The 24,143-nt window shown below is 64.6% G+C and overlaps 5 protein-coding genes across 6 annotated transcripts; 1 reads left to right on the top strand and 4 right to left on the bottom strand.

Moving 5' to 3' along the window:
- Positions 1 to 57: 57 nt before the first annotated feature.
- OSBPL7 (oxysterol binding protein like 7) lies at positions 58 to 6,636 on the bottom strand. The gene is given in 25 exon segments (XM_072356493.1): positions 58 to 353; positions 432 to 478; positions 480 to 575; positions 649 to 702; positions 704 to 789; positions 898 to 1,039; positions 1,444 to 1,588; positions 1,769 to 1,847; positions 1,938 to 2,001; positions 2,085 to 2,222; positions 2,481 to 2,758; positions 2,832 to 2,922; positions 3,327 to 3,458; positions 3,526 to 3,633; positions 3,840 to 3,964; positions 4,038 to 4,167; positions 4,241 to 4,333; positions 4,407 to 4,510; positions 4,619 to 4,739; positions 4,817 to 4,927; positions 5,008 to 5,121; positions 5,240 to 5,293; positions 5,384 to 5,506; positions 5,689 to 5,854; positions 6,449 to 6,636. Coding segments are annotated over 24 exon segments (2,634 nt in total). The 5' UTR covers positions 5,779 to 5,854; positions 6,449 to 6,636; the 3' UTR covers positions 58 to 244.
- Positions 6,637 to 6,908: 272 nt separating this feature from the next.
- Positions 6,909 to 9,301, bottom strand: MRPL10 (mitochondrial ribosomal protein L10). The gene is made up of 5 exons (XM_072356666.1): positions 9,225 to 9,301; positions 8,978 to 9,153; positions 8,034 to 8,198; positions 7,802 to 7,946; positions 6,909 to 7,471 (listed from the first exon to the last, which is right to left on the bottom strand). Exons 1-5 carry the CDS (start codon positions 9,259 to 9,261, stop codon positions 7,215 to 7,217), a joined length of 780 nt encoding a protein of 259 aa, XP_072212767.1. The 5' UTR covers positions 9,262 to 9,301; the 3' UTR covers positions 6,909 to 7,214.
- Positions 9,302 to 9,333: 32 nt separating this feature from the next.
- On the top strand, positions 9,334 to 12,170 carry LRRC46 (leucine rich repeat containing 46). Its single transcript, XM_072356555.1, has 8 exons — positions 9,334 to 9,621; positions 9,706 to 9,790; positions 9,878 to 9,986; positions 10,243 to 10,289; positions 10,460 to 10,569; positions 11,230 to 11,299; positions 11,458 to 11,633; positions 11,786 to 12,170. The coding sequence occupies exons 1-8, from the start codon at positions 9,507 to 9,509 to the stop codon at positions 12,019 to 12,021; spliced, it is 948 nt and encodes a 315-aa protein (XP_072212656.1). The 5' UTR covers positions 9,334 to 9,506; the 3' UTR covers positions 12,022 to 12,170.
- SCRN2 (secernin 2) lies at positions 12,143 to 14,851 on the bottom strand. 2 transcript variants are annotated; one of them, XM_072356554.1, is made up of 8 exons: positions 14,490 to 14,851; positions 14,181 to 14,362; positions 13,905 to 14,104; positions 13,590 to 13,805; positions 12,912 to 13,077; positions 12,662 to 12,839; positions 12,377 to 12,548; positions 12,143 to 12,308 (listed from the first exon to the last, which is right to left on the bottom strand). In XM_072356554.1, the coding sequence occupies exons 1-7, from the start codon at positions 14,658 to 14,660 to the stop codon at positions 12,390 to 12,392; spliced, it is 1,272 nt and encodes a 423-aa protein (XP_072212655.1). In that variant the 5' UTR covers positions 14,661 to 14,851; the 3' UTR covers positions 12,143 to 12,308; positions 12,377 to 12,389. The 2 variants fall into 2 exon arrangements, with proteins under 2 accessions (XP_072212655.1, XP_072212654.1); XM_072356553.1 differs by having other exon boundaries at positions 12,143 to 12,327.
- A 2,477-nt stretch (positions 14,852 to 17,328) lies between these two features.
- SP6 (Sp6 transcription factor) lies at positions 17,329 to 23,519 on the bottom strand. The gene is made up of 2 exons (XM_072356705.1): positions 23,250 to 23,519; positions 17,329 to 18,441 (listed from the first exon to the last, which is right to left on the bottom strand). The coding sequence occupies exon 2, from the start codon at positions 18,403 to 18,405 to the stop codon at positions 17,329 to 17,331; it is 1,077 nt and encodes a 358-aa protein (XP_072212806.1). The 5' UTR covers positions 18,406 to 18,441; positions 23,250 to 23,519.
- Positions 23,520 to 24,143: the final 624 nt, after the last annotated feature.

A 24,143-nucleotide genomic window follows, 5' to 3' on the forward strand; every position in this document is an offset into this window, starting at 1 on the left:
GCTTGTGCAGCTGGGGGGGGGGGGGTGGGGGGGCTGCCCGCCTGCGGGCACCCTCGGGACCCCCAACCCACCCAGTTTAAGGGGGAGCATTCCCTGCTTCTTTTGGAATCACAGTTTTGTGCTGGGAGCTGCTGGGGCTGAGCACTGCCTGCCCACAGACAGCTGTGGAGGTGGGGGGGAGGGGGGGGGGTCCTGCACCTCAGTACTTGGGGGGCAGGGGGGGGGCTCAGCCCATGGGGGGCTGCTACCAGAGCACGGCACTGTCCAGGTGGGCAAAGCCAGGGTCCAGACGCAGCTTCCAGTAGGTATTATTGGTCACCCACGTCTCCTTGCCACTGGCATCCATCATTCGCCTGTGGATGGGGAGGGGGCAGGAGGGGGGTGTCACACCTCAGCTATGCCCCCATTGCCCCCCCACCCCCGTTCCCTACCTGAAGAAGCGGGCCTGGTGGGTGATGTTGTTCTCCTCCATCACGCGGGCGCCTGTCCCGCTGCAGCTGCTCGATCTGACGCTTCTGAGCCTCAGCTGCCGCCACGTTGCCCTCCTCCAGGTACCTGCAGGGGGGGGCCGAGAGCTGTAAGGAGCCGCCCCCCCCCCCCCCCCCAAAGCGGGGCACACAACCCCCCATCATCCCCAGCGCTGCTCACCGCTGGTCCGGGCCGCAGACGCGTGTCGGTGGAGGGCAGCACCCTGCGCAGCTCAGCTGCGCAGCTCAGGCGTGAGCTCGTTCAGCTCCAACGCAAACTGAGTGAAGCCGTAGTTCCTCTCGTGCTCGGGGGGCATCGGGTCTGATAGGGGAGGTGGGGAAAGGGGGGGAGGGGTTTACGTGCTCAGCACCCCCATAGCACCCTGAGCATCGCCCCAACACACACACAGGGTGCTCCCCCTCTCCTTACTGGCTCTCCAGACGCATTGCCCCGGGGCTGGCCCTCGGAACAGCCCTTCGTGCCATTTGCCTGCCAGCCGCTCCACTACGGCCCCGCTACGGCTCAGCACAGCGCCCTGAACCTCGTTGGCACCCGCGCCCCAATAACGAGCCTGGGGAGGAATAGAAGAGGGGGAGGTGGGGGGGGGGGTTGGGGGGAAGGATGGGGTCGGAAGGGGTGGGGTTATGGGGAAGGGTTAAGGGAGCGGCCATTCATAAAGGGAGGGACCGGTCAGAACGGGCGGGGTCATTGAGAAGGAGCGGCGCCGTTAAGAAAGGATGGGGTCATTCATAAAAGGGCGGGGGGGCCATTCGGAAAAGGGTGCGGCAAGCGTGGGAAAGGAGTGAGGCAAACGAAGGCCGCTGATTGGCTGGGAAGATCGGTGAGGAGGCGGGGCCTGACTGGGGGGGCGGGGCCAGAGGGGCGGGGCCAGAGAACGAATACAACGGGGGGCAATGGAGAGTGGGCGGAGCCTGAGTGATAAGGGGGCGTGGCTACGCGGTGGGCGGGGCTTACCTTGCAGAAGGTGATCTTGCAGTGGTAGGAGGGGTCGCGCGTGTTGCGGATCAGAACCTCCCCGTAGTGTTCGATCCAACGGGGGCCGCTGAGCACGTTGTGGATGCAGGTGGTCACCTTGTTCCATTCAAAGTGGTCCCCAGACCTGCCCACAGCCGGCTCGGGTTAAAGGGGGGACGGGCTGCGAGCAGAGGGTTGGGGGGGCTGGAGGTGGGAGGGGGGGGGGTTGGGGGAGGGGGGGGGGTTGGGGGTGGGGGGGGGGTTGGAGGTGGGAGGGGAGCTGGAGGTGGGAGAGGGTTGAAGGTGGGGGGGGGGTGATGCTCACCTGGGCAGGTGGACGTTGACGGTGCCCACCGGGACGATCTCTAAGGATTTACCCCAGAATTTGTTCTTCCACCTCATATCTGAGGGATGGCAGCAGCAGCAGGTGAGGATCCGGCCCGTTTGATGACCCCCATACGTGCCCCCCCCCCCAACCTCGTCCCCAAACCCACCTTGCCAGAAGATGAAGTTGTCGGACTCGGCGTGGCAGGCGGAGATGGGGGGGTGATGGCTGACCTGGGGGGGGGGGATGAGGGAGGAGTCGCTGTGTCTCTGCCCCCTCCCCATGTCCCTCCCCTTCCCCCCCAGCCCCACACTACCTGCTCGCTGATGAAGCGGAAGCCGCGGTCGGGCCGCACGCACTCATAGGTCTCCCCCAGCACTGGGTTGAAGGGTTTGCTGCCCGCACGGTAGAAGGTGGAGGCGTAGGCAGACACAGCAAAGGCAGCCACATAGATCTGCACAGCCACACGCTTGGGAGGGGGCAGGCTCCTCCCATTGGGGGCGTCCCCTGACCCCATTCATATCCCTCTGTGTCCTTTCTACATCCCCCCCAACCACCAAACGTCTTCCCAACTCATGCTCCCCACATCCATATCCCTCCATGCTATATCCCTCCAAACCCATGTCCCCCTATGTCCCACCACCCTATGTCCCACCACCCTATGTCCCACCACCCTATGTCCCTCTGTGTCACCCCATCCCATGTCCCTCACCAGGCGTTGCCGGGGGTCTCTTGCTCGGGCGGCTCGGTCCAGCAGTGTGCTGTACTCCAGCTCCTCACACAGACGTTGCAGGGTGTTCAGGGGCTCATTCAGCTGCACTGGCAGAGCCACACGGGACAGATCCTTGCCCACGCTGCTCCTTAGCAGCCCCCACAGGCTCACATCCCCTTGTGGTGCAGGGGGGGCAGGCAGACGGCTCCGACGCTGCAGTCCTGGCCCTGGCAGCTCCAGTGGGGGCAGCTCCACCAGCCCCCCCAGGCTGTCCATTCCTATGGGGAATGGGGATGTGAATTGGTGTGCCCCTGCCCCAGCACCCTGTCCCCACATCCATCTGTCCTATACCTGTTTGAGGACGTCCAGGCCCCCCGGGCTCAGCCAGGTCCCCATCAATACTGTTGGTGGCCTCACTGATGCAAGACTCATCGTCTGACGCCTGGGGACGGGCACAGTCGGGTGGGCTGCAGGGGGGGTGGGGGTCACCCAGCGGGGGATTGGTGGGAAGGGCACCCCTGGAGGAGGTTGGTTGTGTGGGACAGGATTGGGGGATCCAACATGGGAACAGTGTGGTGATGCAGGGATTGCAGGATGGGAGGGAAGGAGCCTGGTCCCACCACTATGCTCAGAGAGCGGGGAGCCCCCAAACACTCTGGTTTGGGGGACTGTGGGTAGCTGGAAGGGACATAGGAACCAGGGGGGACGTGGAAGCCTGGGCTGGCTGGTGGAGAGGGATGGGGTGAGAGAACAGAGAGATGAACCAAAGGAAGCAGCACCAGCCTGGGGGTCCCATTCAGCTCTGCAGAGCCCTCCCTGCCCACCCCCCACCCCAAGATCCCCCACCTCATTCTCAGAGGAGCTGGCAGAGAGGAACACCTCACAGGCATCGAAGAACTCGGTGTGTGAGTCGGCCAGCGAGGCGATGCTGCGCTGCGAGCGCTGCTGCTCCCGGCCCTTAGCAGGCAGCATGTCGGGCTGTAGGGACAGCAGGGCTCAGCACCCACTCCATTACCCCCCAGCCCCACCCCCTGCCCCACATCACCTCATCAGGGAGTAGTGAGGCAAAGGAGTCCATGGTGGTGTCAGAGGAAACGGAGAGCGAATGGAAGCGCTGCAGCCCATCCCGTGGCTCCAGGCCTGACAGGGGGGTCTACGGAGGGGAGAAGCTGAGCCAAATACCCCACAACATCCCCCCAGTCCCATGGAGGGACTTAGGTATACACAGGGTCACTCAGACCCCCAGCATTTGGAAGAAGCCACAATGACTCGCAGCACACCCCCAAGACAGGGGACCTGTGCACCCTGACACCAGCACAGCCCCCCCCCCCACCCCCCCAGACCCACAGCTCCCCTCACCCCAGTGGGGCCGGCGCTGCCAGGACGTGGGGCTGAGCGCTGCCGGTCCAAGACCCGCTGCATGTCCTCCAGGCGAGCCCTCTCAGCCGTCAGTGCTGTCAGCACACTGCTGAGCGAGCCATGCACTGCAGGGACAGGGGTGGGCAGTGAGGTTGTGACCACCCCACGGTCCCCAACCCCCCTATTGGGGTTACCCACCTTTCTGTGCCAGCACCCAGAAGCTGCGCTGCAGCTGGCTGTACTCAGGAGGCAGGCTGAAGGGCAGCTGGCCCTGGTTGGACTCCAGGTAGCGTGAGAGGTTGGGGACGGAGCCGTGCAGCCGCCCCACCTGGAGGGGACAGGGGGCTCAGCAAGAGATCCAGCCTCGGGTTTGGCACACACACAGCCTGCAGGATCCTCACCCGCCCGATGGTGTCATCCTTGGCGAAGCTCTGAGTGCACCACATCCTGGTGGCCCTCCGACCCTTCTTGGGCCTCTCTGTAGCAGCTGAGGGCTGTGGGAGGAGGGATGGGTGATGAGAGCGGGGCTGGGGGATGCGAGGATCGGCCCCACGTTCTGGCACTCACCTGGGTGTTGGAGATGAGGGGCGCGGAGGGGATGCGGTGCAGGGACTCGAGGCTCTGCAGCATCTCTGTCAGCTCCCGCAGCTGAGCCTGGCAAGCTGAGAGCTCTGAGTGGGAGCAGAGGTGATTCGGTCAGGGATGGAGATGGAGATGATGGGGATGGAGATGATGGAGATGGGGATGATAGGAATGGGGTTCCTCCCTTTCCTGCTCACCAGCAGAGCAGCGCTCCAGCCCCTCACTGTCCTTCAGCCATGCATCCACCTTGTCCCTGGAGCTGGTGAGGGTGGACAGGGCAGGGGCACTGCCTGAGGGCACCATCCGTGTCCACGGACCCTGAAGGCAGAAAGGACACCATCAGGAGCCCCATTCCCAGACACGGTCCCACACGTCCACCCAGAGGTGCCACTGACCTGTGCTGTGTTGGGGGTCCTCCTGGCAGGAGCAAGTGGGTCTGGACTCTCCCCTTGATGATGGGAGCAGAGGCTGCTCACCCAGCTGGCAAAGAGCTCTGCAGATTTGATCTGTGGGACAGATGGTGGGTATGGGGGGGGGGAGGCGGACAGCCCAATCCAACCCCAAACCCCACTGGGTGCCCCCAGACCTTGAGGTGGTAGATGTTCTCCTCTGTGTCCAGGTCCACCCGCTGCGCCTTCTTGTTGACGGACATGACAGACTGACGGACATCGATGGCACCGTGCAGCTTGCCCTTCAGGACCTGGGGAACCCAGGGACCCCCGTCAAGGGGAAGACCCCCTTCTTCATGGGGAAATGGGGTCTCCCCCAAGCTGACCCCATGGGGAGGCTATACAGGCGCAGCCCGGCCCCATACTCACATCCTGGCGTGTGGTGGCGTATTTCAGGATGCCATTTTCCAGCACAAAGTACCTCTGGGGACAGAGAGAGACAAGAGGTGAATCCTCTCAGCCCCCATTGCAGGGGTCTAAACCCGCACAGCGCTGGGCCCAGCACCCCGTTACCTTGTGCCAGCCCTTCAGGGGCCATTTCCTCTTCTTGAGCAGGTAGCCCTCCTGCCGCTCTGCCTCCCGACCTGGGCTGCCCCGGGTTCGTGGCTCCTCCACCACCTCCCAGCTCTCCGAGCCCTGTAGGGACAGAGGTCAGAGGGAAGGATCTTGCAGCAGCCACCACTCCCAGCTCCCACCTTGTTGCCTATGGATACCGGGGCATCTCCATATCCCCCTGATAGAAAACACCTGAGACCCCACAACACCCCTAATGGAGGCTGGATACAGTTAGGGTCCCATTGAACCCCCAGCCCCCTGACCTGCTGGATGCTGCTGTGCTTGGAAGACACGGTGCTGTTGGAGCGTGACAAGGCCTTCTTAGGAGATGGATCCTTCTCGTGGCTGCCCATGACCAGCAGGAACAGGGGGGGGGGTCCACACTGAAGGGCCTGAGCTCAGCTATCACGGTGCAGGAGGTGGGACCCACTGTGGGGAGGAGGAGCCTGGTCAGGAACCGCTGCGTGGGGGCATCTCCATCCTACCCAGCTGGGGACCCACGGACGGAACGGCCCAAGGGCAAAGGAAGGGGTGCCGGGATGGGGGCAAAGTGGGCGCCCATATCCGTGCAGAGCGGTGTCCCCTGCCTCAGTTTCCCCATATGGGGCGGACGCTCCGCCCCTCCCCGCCCCGCCTTTACCTCTCCCGCACGGCGGGTCCAGAGTCCGGTCCGCACCCCGCGGGTTCGGTGCCATGGGGGCAGCCCGGGGGGTCCCCGTTCTCGCCCCTCCCCTCACCCAGCGCTGCCCCGGGAGCCCCGCCGACACCGAGCAGCGGCAGCAGCAGCCGCAGCCCAGCCCGAAAGCGGAGGGAATAGGGGCGACCCGGGGGTCCCCGCGCTGTCCCGTAGCAGCGACCCCGGTACCTCTCCGGTAACGCAGCGCTCAGCCCGACCCCACCGCTGTCAGCCCCGGAGCGGGGCAGCGGGACCGACGGCGGCGGATAGCGGACAGCCGTGCGAAGGGGAGCGGGGACCGGAGACCCCCCCCGCTCGTCCCCGATGCCCGTCTCCCGGTTGTTCACCTGTACGGACGGCGGGCGCAGAGCCGGGGCCGCTCGCATCCCGCCCGGCGGCTGCAGGAAGCGGAACACGGAAGGAGGCGGAGGCAGCGGGTCACAGCCGCTCGGTTCTGCCCCCTGCTCCGTGGAGGACCGGAGCCGGCAGCGCCGGGAGCACCGGGACATCGCCGCGGTGCTGCGGCTCCGACCCCGCCGGTTGCATCGGGATCACGTTCGGCCCCGGAGCGCTCAGCCCGTGCCCTCCCCTTCTCCCCCCATAGGGAAAACAGAACCAGAACGCGGCCCTAACCGGGCTGAGCCCCCCCCCCCGTCCGTTGCAGCGCCCCACGGAGCGGGGAAACCCACCCGCGGTTTGGGGTCTCCTTCCCACCCCGCTGCAGCTCTGCTTGGCCGAGCCTCTGCTGCAATAAAGAGATGTATGGAGGAACCCCCCCCCTCCCCTCCCAATGATGAGTCAGGCCTTCGGGATTGCTACCGACTTTAATGGAACAGCCAGCAGCCCCGCACGCTCAGCTCCATGCCCGCCATCAGGGAGAGCTGCAGCACAGTCCTATATACATCACCCCGGTGGCTCCGAGCATTGGATGTCCTCCATGCCAGCACTGCTGCAGGTTTCTGCCCCCTCCAGTCAGAACCAGAGCTTCCCTCAGCACATCCCACGGCACCCAAAGGTGCCACTGGTGCAGGGAGCAGAGCAAAGGGATGAGCTGAACCTTCAAACCCTGCCCGTGAACACAGCAGGAGCCCAAATGGGGGCTGGGGATGAGGATCACTGCGTCCCCGTGCTCTGGGCAGGCTCTGTCCCTGCTGGGCTCCCTGTCTGACCAGCCCCAGCCTGCAGCTGGTGGATGTGCCCATCCAGCAGTGCTGCGAGGTGCACGGTTGCGTGCTGCAGCACAGAGCATGTCTGGGAGGGCAGGAGTGTCAGGGTGCCCAGAGTCTGTCCCTGCGAGGCCTCCAGTGAGGGCAGCTTGGCAAAGTTCTCCACTCCCTGCCTGCTCAGGATGGTGTCGTCAATGCAGGCGCCTGGAAGAGAGAGGCAGGCACAGCTGTGCATCACAAGGACCAAAGTGTTTGTGCTGGAGCTCTTGGCATTGAAGGCTGCCAAGATACCCACCTTGCTTGTGCTCCTCTGCCCCCATCCCCTCCTCACCCTTAGGGAACCACCTCAAAGAATCCCAGAGTTGGAAGGAAGCCATAAAGATCCACACAGGAGCACCCAAAATGGCTAAGAGTGTTATCCAGCTGCTTCCATACCGTGACCTGGGCCAGCTTGTTCCTTGCCCACCACCCCATCATCCCCATATCCAACCTCTCCTCCCCCCAGTTGCATACAGGAGCCCTGTGCTCTCTCACCCAGCAGGTTGACCTGAGGAACTCCCTTCAGGACCCTCAGCATCTCCTTGACTTTCGTTTCTGGGCTCACCAGGAGGATGTTACGGGTCACAAAGAGAGGGAGGAGGTTCTTATAGCGGGACTGGGACAGCACAGGCCGGATGATCTGTGAGAGGCAGCACTCAGTGATGGGGAAAGAAGACCCGGAGGCTGCAGCAGCCTGAGCCTTATGGATCCCCTTCGCCCCCTTTACCTCGTTCAGGACGAATTTAACCTCTATTTTATGCTTCCGCAGGTAGTGCCTCATCAGCACCATGTCCTCCCCAGGTAAATAGTTGTATTGACACACCGCGATCAGCCTGTTATCCCGGAACGCTTCCTCCACCTGCCGCCTGAGCAGCCGGGCGTAACCGTATTCCTATAGGGAAGGAGGGGAGATGGGAACAGCACGGCCCCGCTCCGAGGGGACACTGCTGGGCCTGCACCGGGCCTCAGGCCTGCACGGGGCCTACATAGGGCCTATACAGGGCCTGCACGGGGCCTACATAGGGCCTATACAGGGCCTGCACGGGGCCTGCACGGGGCCTGCACGGGGCCTGCACGGGGCCTGCACGGGGCCTGCATAGGGTCTATACAGGGCCTGCATAGGGCCTACATAGGGTCTATACAGGGCCTGCATAGGGCCTACATAGGGTCTATACAGGGCCTGCATAGGGCCTACATAGGGTCTATACAGGGCCTGCATAGGGCCTACATAGGGTCTATACAGGGCCTGCATAGGGCCTACATAGGGTCTATACAGGGCCTGCATAGGGCCTGCACAGGGCCTATACAGGGCCTGCATAGGGCCTACATAGGGCCTATACAGGGCCTGCATAGGGCCTACATAGGGCCTATACAGGGCCTGCATAGGGCCTATACAGGGCCTGCATAGGGCCTATACAGGGCCTGCATAGGGCCTGCATAGGGCCTGCATAGGGCCTATACAGGGCCTGCATAGGGCCTGCATAGGGTCTATACAGGGCCTGCATAGGGTCTATACAGGGCCTGCATAGGGTCTATACAGGGCCTGCATAGGGCCTGCATAGGGTCTATACAGGGCCTATATAGGGTCTATACAGGGCCTGCATAGGGCCTATATAGGGTCTATATAGGGCCTGCAGCGTCCCCTCAGCTCCAATGGCGGCCCAGCGTTACCTCCTCCTCCTCCTCCTCCTTCCTCCTGGGCGCCACGCAGCGCTGAGGGACGGCAGGCCGCGGTGCGATGTACTCGGTGACGGCCATCAGCTTCTGGCGCTGAAAGTGCATTGCTTTCCAATGCCGGGTGACCGCCTTGGAACCCCGCCGGATGAAGTGCAGGGCGGGCAGCCAGCCTGTGGGGATAGAGCAGCGCTCAGAGGGTCGGCAAAGAGGGAACCGGGTCCGCTCCGGGCCCCACACTCACCCCGCCGCCATGATGCAGGGCCGCTCAGCGCCGCCATCTTTGCCGCGGACGCGCAAGGCCTTATGGGGAGGCCGGAGTGTTATAAGCTCCGCCCCTTCCGGTGCGTCCCGTCTCCTAGCAACCAGCAGGCCGCGGCCTACTCGTGGGTTGTGGTGCTTTGGGCCGGGCCTGCTGCCCCCCTGGCTGCTGTGTTCCTGCTCCCCACCTCTTTCTGCCCCCCATTGATTCCCCTCTTATTGTTGTCTCTCTCTGTCTGGTACCCTTACCCCTCACAGAGGCAATATGTCTGCCCCAGCCCTCCCCCGTATCCCCACACAGCACAAGGAGCCAAGGAAGGGGCAGGGCTCCTGTTCACCAGCACCCACCATGGCTGGGGATGAGGAGGCTCTGCATGGGGGTGAGTGTGCCATTGCAGTGCCTGCTCACTGGGATGCAATGGGCCGGAGCCACTAAAGCCAGGGCTAAACCCCATTTCATTCAGGCTGTGAGGGGGTGACCCTCACTGACCACCTTATGGCTGCACGGAGCCTTCCTGGGCTGGGAGAGACCATAAACCCAATGAGCTGGTGAGAAGCCATAGGGAGCCCAGCAGGTTGTAAGGGGGGGGGGGGGGATGGGCACAATAGGATCCATCAGAACATTCCTTTGAGCAGCTCCGAGGAGCTTCCAGCCCTCCAGACCATCCGCTTGGACCGGGAGGATATCTGCACCATTGGGAGGCTTGGGGTCCTGCCGGGGATTCACAGCCTTTACCTACAGCGGGTAAGGTAGCAAAGCCTGGTCCTATGGGGAAGAGCCTGGTCCTATGGGGAAGAGCCTCCTTGGGGAGTTGGGGGGCATAAACACCCCCAGTTCTGCCCTAAACCCAACTGAGGAGCCTTAGTGTTGCTGGGCTCCCATGCAGCACTCACACCTTTGCCATAGAGATCCTGAACGCTGCTGCACACACGAGGTGGGAATGAATGATGTGATTTTTCCATGCAGTGTTGTGTTATTTCTCCCCCCCGTTTCTCCCCAGAACCGAATTGAGAAGATCGAGAACCTGGACTGCTTTCCCAACCTGCAGTAAGTGCCATTAAAGGGATGCATGTGATCCAGGGAGCATTCAAGTTACATTGGTTTATCACAAGGGTTTGCCATCCCCAGACCAGCAGTGCTGTCACCCTGGAGACCACAGTTTCCCCCCTCCAAAGGGGGCCATAACTCCTGCTTCTGCCCTCCCTGTGCTCCCCCAGGTTCCTCTCACTGGCTGGAAACTCCATCCACAAAGTGGAGAACCTGCTGCCCCTCCGACACCTGCGCTTCCTGGACCTGTCTCAGAACCAGATCCAAACTCTGGATACAGGTGGGGTGACACCAGCAGAGCCTTGGCCCTGTCCCTGCTCTATGCAACACTTGGGTTCCAGCAGAGCTCCAGCACAGCCATCCTGGGGCTGGGCTATGTGTCCCAGCAGGGCTCTGGGACCCCTATATAGCTTTGAGACAGCCCTTCCCTTAGCAGACCCCAGGTTTCTGCTTCGACAGAGCATGGCAGCAGCTCATGGCAGCCTTAGGATCTCAGGATCTCTCCAACCCAGATGCTGTTTGGGTTGGAGACATCACCCCTGTCAGGCAGTGATGGTTCACATAGGCTCACATAGGCTCATGCTGCCTCAGCTTTTTGGGACAGTCCTCTCCTGGGTGGTTTGTGGCACAAAGAGAAGGGATGGAAGGGTATCTTCCCTCTGCTCTTCTGTAGTGTTTCTAGTGTAGAAAGGGAACGGTGACAGTACAGGAAGGGAAGAAGCCTCTTTCCTCGCTATCAGATTGTATGGAATCCGCGTCCCCTCCCTCCCTGCCTCAGTTTCCCCAGCTGTGAGCTGAGAGAGGCAGCTTCCCACGGCAGGGCTGTGGCCTCAGGAATGCACGTGAAGCATTGCGGGGAGGGTTTCCTGCACGCTCAAGCTCCACAAAGCAGGTAGGGCTCAACCCCCATTGCCTTTCTTCCTTCCTTTCATCTGTGCAGATGAGCTGCCCCGCAGCCTCCGCCTCCTGGACTTGACAGGAAATGAATGTACCCATCAACCCGGTTACAGGTGGGTTGGGGAACCCCCCAATGGTAAGCAGAGGTGGGGGGGGGGGAGAGTGAGCCCCCCAAATCCTGCTCACCAAGACCCAGACTTCATCTGCCTGGGTGTGTTATGGGGGGAGGTGAACTGATGCTGAATGTCTGCTGTTTGTTTGCTGCTTGCAGGGAGCTGGTGCTCGGAGCTTTGCCCCATCTCCTGCAGCTGGATGCACAACCCATCCATGGCTGCACGGATCCTGCTCCGGATGAGAAAGAGAGGGAGGAGAAACATTGCTCCGACAGTGAGGATAGTGATGATGAGCCATTCTGTGAGCTGAGAGCCCCTTTCACCACAGGCAAAGGTGCCCAAACCAAAGCAGGATACAATACATGCTCAAGGGGGGGGGGGGGTCTTTCTATCCCCCCAAGGGTGACACAAGCAGTGAGGAGCTCAGGTTGCTGTGCCAGGCTCTCTTCTCATTCTTCCCCTTCTCCTTCCCACCATCCCTGTCAGATTTCTTCACAGACCTGCAGCAGGAGTTGGCCGGGCACTCTCAGAGGAGGCAGGGGAAGGCCCTGGAGGAGCACCAAGCCCGTATGAGGGAGCTGCAAGAGCATCGGGGTCTGCTGCTGCCCCCCATACCACTGTGCTCAATGGGCACAGAGAGCTGCCGACCCCCCAGCACAGGAACCACCACAGCCCCCAGCCCTGGGCGGTCTCAGCTCCATCCCCAGGCAAAGCCCAGGTGAAACCAGCAGCCAGAACCAGCTGCCATCCAGAGCCAGCCCACAGCCCTGCAAAAGGAGCCTTGGAGCAAAGGGAAATAGGTGGCACCTCAGGGATGTGGCAGCGGCGCAGTGTTGCACAGTTGGAATTAAAGCCTCTTTATTCTTACATCGACCTCTGTCTGCCACCCCCATGAGCACCAATGGGTTGCTCAGGGCTGGAGGTGCTGGTGGAGCCATTCCCTTCCGCAGCTCCAAAATGAGAGGAGGAAAGGAACCATGGCAGGTCACCGGGAAGGGTTTTCTGACCCCTATAGGTGGGGAACAATGCTGTGGGGGCTGAGTTGGAGCCCGAGCTCAGCTCCTCCCCAATCCCAACCCAAACATGGGGTTTATTTGTAAAACTTCATCTCTGCATCCACGCAGTCAAAGAAGAGCTCAGCCAGCTCCTCCAGCTTTGGGGCCACGTTCCCCTCCAGCAGAGCATTCACCGCCTCCAGGCCCTGCTTCTCCAGCTCCCTCAGGGTCTGCAGGAGCTCCTTGCCCCGCTCCTGGTGGGGTTGGGGACACAAAGGGCTGAGGATGGGCACCTTTAGGGCATCCCGCTGCCTCCCCACATTGCCATGGGACGGCACCAGGGCCATCAGGAAGGGCTCGGTGCTACCTGATCCTTCTCCATCAGCTCTAGTGCTGCCTGGTGCCGGCGGTAGAGCTCGTGCCTCCGATCAACCACGCTCTGGAAGCGTGGCACCTTCTTGGCAGGGTCATTGCTGAAGGTGGGAGAGCAAACCTGCGGCGCAGGCTTAAGGCCGGGCACGAAGATGAAGGGCTTGAAGACAGACCTGGTGGAGAACAACAGAGAGCTCAGCCCAGGGCAAGGCTCCAATCTGTGCCCATCAACCCAACCTCCTCACCTGGAAGGGTCCGGAGTGGCTGTGAAGAAGTGGATGCAGGGTAAGGCAGGGTCCTGGGGCAGCACGGACACCATGCTGCCTGCTGTGCGGAAACCCTCCGAGTCCACACAGATACCACTGGCCTTATCCCTCAGGATGGCCATGAATGTCTCTGCTGTGATGTGACCTGGTGGGCAAAGCAGATCCACATCACCATGGAACAAGACAGGGGTCCTCATCCCCGTCCCTGTCTCCATCCCTGTCCCCATCCCTGTCCCCATCCCTGTCCCCATCCCCATCCCTGTCCCCATCCCCATCCCTGTCTCCATCCCCATCCCTATCTCCATCCCCATCCCCATCCCCATCCCTGTCTCCATCCCCATCCCCATCCCTGTCCCCATCCCTGTCCCCATCCCTGTCCCCATCCCTGTCCCCATCCCCATCCCCATCCCTGTCCCCATCCCTGTCCCCATCCCCATCCCCATCCCCGTCCCCATCCCTGTCTCCATCCCCATCCCTGTCTCCATCCCCATCCCTGTCTCCATCCCCATCCCTGTCTCCATCCCCATCCCTGTCCCCATCCCCATCCCCATCCCTGTCCCCATCCCCATCCGTCTCCATCCCTGTCCCCATCCCCATCCCCATCCCTGTCTCCATCCCTGTCTCCATCCCTGTCCCCATCCCCATCCCTGTCTCCACCTGCATGCTGTTGCAGCAGCTCCTTGCCAGCCCTATAGCGGGTTTTAGCAGCCTCCATACGTGGTGGCTGCTTCTCCAGGGAGAAAACCTCAGCAAAGCTGAACTGACCGACCCCATTCCACCAGCCCTGACTCTGGGCTCGTCGCCGCAGCTCTGGGTGCTCAGCTGTGATATCCGTCCCGATGCTGAGCTGGTTGGAGATATTACGGCTGCCCTCTGTGGAGCTCAGGGCACGTCAGACATGGGGAGGATGGGGGGATCCCCATATGAACCCTGACTGTGAGCTCACAGGGTCCCATTGCTGCCCCCCCTCACCTCGGATCCGCTGTGCTGCCCAATAGCGGCCGGCCGTCTCCAGCAGCCAGGCTTCGTGCCGGTCAGCCAGCAGGAAGGTGTTGTGGTATATGAAGGGGATGGGCTCCTCCTTGCAGCTCCCCCCCTGCCCGTGCTGCTCCAGCAACGCTGTCATCACCTCCAGCGCTTCCCTGGCAGAGCCGCCCCTCTCCAAGCCCAGCCTGCAGCACGGCAGCACCCGCTCGGCCACGTGCGCCCTATAGGATCTAATGGGGTGACGGCAGGGATGCTCCTCACCTCACCAAGTCCATACCCAGCAGCGCTTCATCCTCCCCTATGGGCTCACGGGTCCATACGCCCTCATTGCCCACGCACACACCGTGCTCGTTGGCTCCCATCTCAGCACCCCATAGCCAGGCGGGACGGCTCAGCACCACCGCGTGGGTCCGTTCTACCTGCTGGATCTCGATGTAGGTGCACTGCGGTGGGGATGGGGGGGGGGGGGGGTGTTAAGGGAACGGTAGGGCTGAGACCCAGCAGGCTCATCACACCGCCGGCACAGGGACATTGAGAACCGTCACTCCTCTGCTTCCACAACGTTCTCACCTGCACTTTGTCCCCGGGGCGGTGCACAGAGGACGGGATATAGACGATCTCCTGCACTTCGTGCCGCGGCCGGTCGGCGTTTTTCCCGAAGATCACAACTGGAGCTGCCGTGTGAGGAGGCAGCGCCACGAAGCAGTCACAGCACGAGGGGCCGGGATCCTGCCCTGCCATCCTAAATTGGGGGGGGGCACCTTCCCAGCACCTCCTGCCTGGGGACGGCAGCACTGCACGGACCGGGACCCCCGCACCGACCGGGAGCGGACCCCCCTTACTAACTCTATTAGCGAACCCCCGACCCGCACGATCCCCGTTACCGGACCCTCCGCCCACGGACCCGCCGTTCCCTCGCCGTCTCCTCCCCTCGTCTCCCGGTTCCGCCCTCCTCATCCCCGCCCGCCCCGTCCCGTTGGGCCGACGGCGGCGCCCGGTGGCCGGAGGTCGCAGAGCGGTGGCACCGGGTCGCTCCCCCCTCGGTACCTCCCGGTACCTCCCGTTCCGAGGGCGCCCAGCGGAGCGCTGTGCAGGATGAGACCCCACCGAACGACCCCTTCAAATAAAGGATCCGGAGAACCGGGCCGTGGAAAAACGCGCTTTATTCCGGTACAAAACGAGCCCCAGCCCCGCAGCCTCCCCCAGCACGGAGCCCCCCACATCGCTCCCCATCGCAGCTTCTCGGACGCCCCCGGTCCGGGCGGGGTTTGGGCGGGGATCCCGGGGCCGGAGCTGCCGGTTCCTCCCCGCCCCGGGGCGGTGCTCGAAGGGGGGACGCGGCGCGGGGGCAGCTCGGGGCCGGCACCCCACGCCGCAGCCGGCCCGACAGGTTTCGACGGGCGGGGGCCGAGCTCCGGCCTCCCCACCCGGTGCCGCCGCCTCCCGTTGCCCCATCGCGGTGGGGACGGGCGGGGGCAGAGCGCATTAGGAACCCCCCCCCGCCTCCATCTCCTACCGACTGCGGGGTCGAGTCGGGTTGGGAACGGCTAAATAAGGCCGGGGGGGGCCCGGAGCCCAACGAGACTTCACCTCGGGGAGGGCTCCAAAGGAAGTATGGGTTGGGGGGGGGGGACACACACAGCATAGGGACGGAGCCGCCCCCTCCCCAGCACAAAAGGCCGCGGTTACATCTTCACCCGGAGCCGTCCACCCCGAAAGGGTGGCAAAGCCTGGCTTCACCTTAATAAAATAATAATAATAATTAATAATATTAATTAATAATTAATTAATAATTAATAATAAAACGAAACCCGAAGATCCGCGGGGCGCCCTTTGGGCACGGACCCCGTTCGACTTCACCTCCACACCTTATTCCCCCCCCCCCCATCCCCCCCCACCTCCCAAACCCTCCCCCAGGACCCCCGGGGGACTCTGAGCTCCATCCACGGAACCACAATCCACCCCTCCCCACATCCCCGACGGCTGAGACCCAGCGCTGTCTGTGGGGCAGAGCCGGGGGGGGTCCATCATCCCACCTCACCCCCAGGGCTGCCTTCCCTCCCCCCCCCCCCCTTCCTCCCCATGTTCAGTGTCTCCTTCTTTATCCATGGGGCTCAGCCACAATTTGGGGGGGGAGGAAGGGGGATAAGACCCAAAAGATTCACCCACGGGGTGGGACAACGGGGGGGGGGGGGTGAAGGACGGACTTGGGGTGCCCTGAGGGAATGGGACAGCCCCGGGGGGAGGGGGGGGACACGTTGGGGGGGGGTCCCTGCTGAGAGATGCGGGGGCCTGGAACGGGACGGCTATGGGGTCCCCGGGGGGGGGACAGGCAGCATGCATAAGGGACGGGCGGCTGTCCCTGGAGCCCTGGAGGAGGGGTCCCGAGGGGGGGGGGTGGGCAGCATGCATGGGGAGGGTCCGCGCCTTGGGACAGCCCAGGGACGGGCAGCATGCACGGGTTAAGGGGGGGGGGGGGGGGGGGCGCGGGGTCCCCGGGGAGGAGCGGCCGCAAGTGCCGGGATGAAGGGGGCGGGATGGATGGATGGATGGATGGGGGGGGGGACGGGACCGGCGGGCGGAGGAATGCGGCCATCCCGGCTCTCCCGGGGCCGCGGCCGCTCCGCGCTTCCCGCCCGGGGCCGCGGCGGCGGTGGGTGTGGGAAAGCTGCAGGCGGGCGCTTGGGCAACCAGCAGCCGAGCGCCGCCCGACAGCAAAACCCCCCCACAACCACCACCCCCCCCATCCGAACTCACATTCAAGCAGGATTATTAGCGTCTTTTTCCCCCCTTTTTCTTTAGGGTTGGTTTTTTTTTGGCCTCAATTTGGGTCCCCCCCCCCCCCCTCCATCCATCCCTGAATGGGCCAAATGGAAGCCAAAAAAAAAAAGGAAAAAGAAAGAAAAAAGGAGGGATTTGCAGCCCCAACTCCCACCCCGAACCCCGAGCGAGGCTCCAATAGGGTGGGCTATGAGACCCCCGGCCCCACGCAGCGACATGGGTGGGGGGCAATGGGGGGCCGTGGGGGGCGCACAGGAGGGGCCGCAGCCACACGCTCCAGGTCGGAGGGCTCGGGCTTTTCTCTCGCTTTCTCCCTCTCCTTCCGCCCCTCTCGGCCGGACGTGCCTGGGCAGCTCCGGCTTCTCGGTTCTCATTGATGTTCCTCCCGAGCCGCCTGCCAGCAGCTCCCAAAATACCATTGGGGAAACCGGAGTGATGATGGAGAGGGGGAAGGGGGGGAGCGGGACGAGCGAAACCGCCTTCGGGCATCACCGCTCCCACCGGGGCACCGAGCGGCACCGAGCGGCACCGAGCAGCGGCAGCCCCCCCCCCCCCCGGAGACCAGCCCCGAGGGTCTTCACCCCCCCCCCCTCCCCTTTTCCCCTCCTCCCCCATCCGCGGCACCCGCTCAGTTTGTGGGGTTGGCCGTGCCCCCCTCGGGCTCCCGTTTGCCCCCTTTGCCCCCCGGCTGCTCGTTGCTCCCCTTGGCGTCGGGTTCGCCTCCTTCCTTGCCGCCGTCGTGGGTCTTCATGTGTTTGCCCAGGTGGTCGCTGCGCATAAAGACGCGGCCGCAGACGGGGCAGCTGAACTTCTTGGTGCCCGTGTGGGTCTGGAGGTGCCGCTGCAGCTCGTCGGAGCGGGTGAAGCGCTTCCCGCAGAACAGCCAGTTGCAGACGAACGGACGGTCTCCGCTGTGCCAACGCAGGTGAGCTTTCAGGTGCGAGGTCTTGGCGTACGCTTTGCCGCAGCCGGGGATGTGGCAGTTGTGCAGGTGTTTGCGTTTGGAGCCCTCCGGGCACGGCCCCCCCCTCTCCGCCTCTTGGCAGTTAGGGCAGCGACACGCCGCTTGCCCCCCTCCCCGCGGCACCGCCCGGCGACCCCCCTTGGCCCGCCCGCCTCCCTCCGCTTCGGGTTGGGGGGGTCCCTCCAACGCCTTCGCTCCCTCCGGCCCCAACAGGTGCTGGGTGGGGGGCAGCAGGTGGGCGGGGGGAGCGCAGAGCTGCGCTTCGTTCCCTCCGTACCCCCCCAGAGGCGGTTGCAGGCCGGGGGGCGCGGGTACCTGGAGCCCCCCCTGCGCGTGGGGCAGCTCCATCCAACTGGCCCCGGCGTGGAGGTCCCACCAATTGACCCCCCCCTCCTCTCCGGAGGGAGCGGGGTGGGGGGGGCGAAACCAAGGCTCGTAGGGGTGCGCCATGTCCGGGGGGGCCGCCTGCAGCAGCTTGGCGTAGGAACCGGGGGCGGCGGGGCCGTCGGGGGGCAGCTCTATCCGCGGGGGGCCATGAGGGTCGTAAGCGCCGGGAGCGGCGAAGGCGACGTCGGGACCCGGCAGCGGCAGCTCCGGGGGGGGAAGAGGAGAGGAGAAGTCGGCGCCCGGCGGGGGGGGTTGGAAGGGCTGCAAAGGCTGCAGGTCCAGGGGGGTCGGCGAGGCGCGGGGCGCGTCGGAGGAGGATTGGTTCCCAAGAGAGCCGCAGACAGCCGTGAGCATTGCCGGACGGCGGCGCGGGCGGAGGCGCAGACAGACCTGCAGGGCCGGGGAAGGGGGGGGGGTGAAGGGAGAGAAGAGCGGTGAGAAGAGAAGCCAGCACATAGCCCCCCCCCCCCCCCACCGCCCCCCGGCCCCGTGTGGGGCTGACGCCGGTGGCGACCCCGATTCCCGTCCTCACACAGAGGGAAGTTGAGGCAGGTGTCAGCCCCCACCGAGGCGGTGTCCCCCGTCACCCCACTGAGCGCATTTCCCCACCGCGACCCCCGCTGTGACACCGGAAGGTCCCGGCTAACAGCCCCCCATGGACCCCAGGTGCCGCCCCCACGCACCTGGTCCCGGGTTTGGGCTTCGCCTCCCCTCCCTGCCGCGTCCCCCAACCGCAGCACTGCGGGGTGCCCCAAATCCTGCCCCAATCCCGGCCGAGCCCCAACGCCTCACCCTACAGCACAGGGACACGGCACCCACGAGCCCATGCGCTGCTGTAGGGGCGGAACGCAGCCGGGAGCGGGGGGGGGGGGGCGCACAGCTCCGGGTCGGATGGCAACGGGACAGGGCAGGGAGCCCCGGGGCTCGGCCACCGGCAGAGCTTTGAAGCCGGGCTCGGGGCTGCTTTCGCCCCCGGCCACGCACCCGCAGCCCCCGGGCACCCACTGCTCCCCGCAGCCGGGCCGTGACTCACCGGAGCCGCACAAACCCCACGGGGGCCCGGCCCCACCCCGGTGTTGAAATCCACCTGCCGACACCGGCTCCCCCCCCATCCACCCTCGGCCACGGTTTCCCACCGGTGCCCGGCACCCCCCTCACCCTCAGCCCCTTCCTAATACCCCCAGGGCGATGGGAGCGAAGCCGCATTGCCTCCCACCGCCCCCACTGTGGGATGGGGACAGACCCCCAGGGATGCGGTGATGCTTTCGGGCCGCACAGCCTCCATCCGCAGCGCTATGGGGACCCAGCACCGGAGATCCCCGGCCGCCCCCAGCCCTATAAGGAGGCCGCTTCCCCCGGTTCTGGGGTGGGGGACCCTACGGAGCGGGGCAGGAGCTTCCAATGTCAAACCTCCCCATCCAATGGAGCCCATCTCCACCTGCTCTAGAAGCCCCGAGCCGAAGCACGAGTCCCCCAAGGGCTGGGGGTGCTGCTCCCCACCTGCGCTCGGCTCTGCTCCATCCCTTGGGGGAGGGTTGGTTCCCATCGCCCCCAACACCCCCAAGACCGTCCCCACAACTTGGGGGGCGACAGGAGGGCTGGCACCCAGCGGGGACTGAGAGCACACCGGGGTCACAAAGCCCCACGGCGCATCGCACGGGATGGGGGCAGCCGCCTACGGAGCTGGGAACGGGGGGGGTCCGACAGCACGGCCGTTCCCACCGCGCACCCCTCCGCCATGGGGCAGAGCCCCCAGCCTCATCCCCAGCCCCGTCCCACCGCGCCCGGCCCCGGTGGCGTTTTTCCATCCCAAGATGACGGCAGCAGCCCGGGGCCACTCGCTGTCCCTCCCTGGCGCGGTTCGGCGGCGACGCGGCGGCCGATCCACCGCAGGGAAACTGAGGCAGCGGCGGTGATGCGCTGTGAGTCACGGTTCGGGCTGGGCAGAGCGACTCTGCCCGACTCTCAGCCGGTGCCGCGCCCCGCGGCGGGGATGGGCGGCAGCCGCTGCCTTCGGCCCGCACCCGGCCGGGTACCCGCATCCCCGCGGGGCTCCACGCGTGACGGTACCGCGGGCTCTCGGGGGATGCCGGGGCTTTGGAACCGAGCCGGCCTTGCGGGGGCGATCCCGGCGCTGCGGGGCGATGCCGCGGTTTGAAGCTCCGCGTAACGCAGCGAAACTCCCCCGGGGCCGCGGCGGAGCGAGGCGGGGCGGCGCGGAGGGGCCCCGGTTGGCCCGAGAGACGCAGCCCCACGCGGGAAGCGGGCTGCAAAGGGACCGCAATGGGAACGGGGGGGGGGGGGGGCTCGGGTTAGCGAGCGGCGAGCGGTCCCGTTCGCGAGCGCGGTTACCGGGATCCCCGCGTTCGGGACAACCGGTGCCGGTGCCGTCGGGTCGCAGCGCGGTACGTACGGGTCTAAGGGCAGCAGCGAGCTCCCGGCGGCTCCGTCCTCATCGGCGGGGGCGGGCGGGCGGCTCTGGCTCCCGAGGGACCCCCGAGGGACCCGCACGGTTCCCCAGGGACCGGGCACCCACTGGGCCGGGTGAGCAGGAATGGTGGGTCCCGGCCGCGCTCCGGCTCTTCCCTCCCTCCCCACCTTCCCAGCTCCACCCCTATACCTGGCCCAGGTGATTTTAACCCTTGGAGGCAGAGCCCGGTCGGTTGACAGCAGCCTCGTCCCCACTTCGGGATCCGGAGCATGAAAGCGGAGGGAGGGGACGGGAAGTTCGCAGCAGACACCGCAAACAGGGGGGTAATTAAAAGAAGAAAGCAACAACCACCTCCTCCCTCCTATGGCCGCCCTCCTCCTTCCGCCCTCCTGCGCCCCGACGGCACATGGCTCAGCCCGGACAGCCCCAACCTGTCACCCCTGCAGCCCCCCCCCCCCCGGCGTGGTGACAAGCCCCTGCCCCACGGGTACCACGCAGCGCCCCCCACTCATCCCTGTGCCGTGGGGTGGATGGGACGTGGCCATGTGTCAATGGATGCGTGGCAGGTCAGAGCGGGGTACTGATATCCCACCGTGCCCAAAGAGCTGAGTGGGGACCCAGCCATACTCAACTGAGGGGTCCGACCCTCCTGACCCCATCCCATGATCCGATGGAGGCTGTGAGCACTGCTGGGACCCCGAGAGGTGTGTGGGGGGGGGGCTTCCAGGTGGCATCATTGCAATGGAGCTGCTTCATTGCTTGGCTGCCACGACCCCATTCGTGGAGCAGGGCTGGCTGCTGGAGACCCTACAGCAAAGCCATCAGGGTTATCCCTATATGCCTATATAACCTTGGTGGAGCTATAAGCCCACCCGCAGCCCCTACTGGCCATTGCGGTGCGTGGGAGCCCCGCAGCTCCCCCGGTCGGGGCGGCGGGTTCGGGAACTCCTTTGCCTTGGGGGAAACTGTGCTGGTTTTCATCATCGCGTGGGTCCCGGCACGGCTTGCAGGGATGGGACGGCGATACCGACACCGCCGGTGGGGGGTGGGATGGGGGTGGAGCGTGTTGACCCCCCCCCCGGCTCTGCCGCATCGCAGGGATGGAGGCATGGAGGGGATGGGCTGCAATGGGGTGGGCTGCTGCTGGCCACAAGTATACACAGGGCTGCGATCCATATAGGACACATAGAGGGATGCAAGGGGGGCCCGATCCCAGCCCTGATCCTGACTGCAGCATCCCGATGGGTGGGGGTGGGGATGTAGGGTTGGCCCCCACTGCAACTCCTCACCCCATCGGCGCCTTTGGATTCCCCTATGGGACAGCAAGACATGGCCAAGGGTGTGCTGCAGGGCAAGGCTCAGGTACAGTGTGACCCCCAACATGGGGGGCTGGGGAGGAATGGGGCTGGGGGCAGCAGCTGAGCAGGGCAGCACTTAGTTGGGACCACCCATGGAAGGAATGACTCTCGTGCAGGAGGATGGCGGATGCGGGAAGGGGTGAGGGGGGGGGGGGGGGTTTCATCTCCTTGCCATGGAACGTCTGAAACCCTGAGCAGTGCCTTGAAATTAGGGCTAATTACAGAGCAAATTTGCATAAATTACAAGGCAAGAGGAAAATGCCTCGAATCCCTCCGTGTGCCAGAGCTGCTCCAGCTGATGGGTGCTGTGACCCACCCCCCCCCCGTCTCCTTTAAGGGCTCAGAAGGGGTTTGTGGCCCCTCAATAGCAGCTGGGGGTGAGGGGTGGGGGGGTGATGAGGCACAGCCCCATAGGGAGTGGGGGCAGCCCTGTGTCCATCTGGAAATGGAAGGGTATGGAGGGATGGGGGAGGAGATGTGCCCCCCAGCTTGGGGAGGGAGAGAAGGATGGGGGGTCATGGAAGGGGGGGGGGTAAGAGGCAGAGGAGGAGGGGGAGGCCCCTCCCAGCCCCCGGGCAGAGCACTTCAAAGGGCTCCCGGCTGTGGGGAACTGAGGGCAATTTCCTCTGCTGTCATAAAACAAATTGGGATCTTCGAGGGGAGCGGGGCTGGCGGGGTGCTGGGAACGTGCAGTGCACACACACGTCTGCATGTGTGCACCAGCATTGAGTGCGTGTGTGTGTGTGTGTGTGTGTGTGTGTGCTCACTGCCATGTGTGCATGGTGGTGTGTGCGTGCAACCCCTCTGTGCCTGCACCTGCCCATGGGGGTTGGGTGCTGAGCCAGGTGCCTTCCAGCAGGTTATGGGGCAGGGGGGTGTCCAGCAGGGGGTTGCCTTGGGGTGATGGCAGCCGGTCCCATCCCATCCCAGCCCATGGGGCTGCGCCGTCTGGATCACCCCGGCCTCAGGGGAGTCCCCTGGGGGGGCTGTGGGGCCTCAGACAGGCGCCCGGATCGGCACCCAGACGGCCCTGGGGGGGGGTTGTGATGCTGGGGATGGCAGAGCTCCAGGCACGGAGCAATGTGGGGCGCTGGGTGAGCACAGCACCATGGGTTGGCCTTGGTTCTGTGCGCCCACAAACCCAAAGCAAAAGGGTCTGTCTAGGGGACAAGGGCCTGAACCCCACAGGACCCCCCAGCATCCCCGTGCTGTCCCTGTCCCCATGCCTGGCATGTCCCCTCTAATAGACAGCACAGACCCCATCCTTCCCCCAACCCACACACCTCCAGCTGCTGCCCTATGGGTCCCCATCTGGGCTCTACACAAAGATATCTCTGGGATGATCACGATGTTCTCCTCTGCCCGTGGCTGTGCCAGGTCGCAGCGTGCCCCGGGGCTGCATTTCTCACCTGAGCAGGAACTGCTGTCGGGATTCAACCTTTGCAGCACGACGGGGCCTCCCCTGCCCTGCGATGAGCTGACAGCCCGGGATGATTCAAGCCTGGATTTTAATGAGCATCACGTAATCTCTCTGTATATCTTGTGCCCGCCCGGCCGTCACCACGCGAGGAAACCCTGCTGGCACGGAGATGGGGACACACAGCCACAAAGTGGGGACTGACTGGGGGTTGGGGGACACAAGAGCACGCTGGGGATGTGGCTGCTCCAGGGATAGGGGCAATGGGGGTACAATGGTTGCGGATGGGGACACGTGGATGCACTGGAGGCACAGCCACACCATAGACAGGTGCCACCTGGTCGTGCCATCATCACCTCCTCCCCATGCACGGAGCCCCCAGGACCTGGGGAAGGAGGAGAGGGGTGGGGGGGGGGAGGCAGGGTTGGCTTAGCCATGCAGGAACAGGTTTGGTGCATGGTGTGGATCAAAGGTGTGGAGGCAGCACCAGAGCTGACGTCAGGGCCTCCAGGCAGCGGTGACGGCACCGTCCCTGTCCCCAGGTTGGCTTTGCCACCTCCACCCCCCCCCCCTTACCCCTCTGGCGGGGGCTCTGCAAACTACCTGCTAATACTTGGAAGAAATCATTAAGAATGATTGAATGATCTCAGCAGAGAGATGGGCTGGCGGGCTGCGGAGGTGCCCTAATTGCTTTAATTGCGTGTGGGCTCTGAGCAACTGCCAGCAGCCCCGGGCTTGGGGATGGCTAGAGGGGCTGGGGCTATGGAGCTGTGGGGCTATGGAGATGTGGGGCTATGGAGCTGTGGGGCTATGGAGCTGTGGGGCTATGGAGATGTGGGGATGGGGAACCACAGGGGACAGTGCCCTCCCCCCACACAACAGCTCC

The sequence above is a fragment of the Excalfactoria chinensis genome, chromosome 24 (genome assembly GCF_039878825.1).
Source record: "Excalfactoria chinensis isolate bCotChi1 chromosome 24, bCotChi1.hap2, whole genome shotgun sequence".
Lineage (NCBI taxonomy): Eukaryota > Metazoa > Chordata > Aves > Galliformes > Phasianidae > Excalfactoria > Excalfactoria chinensis.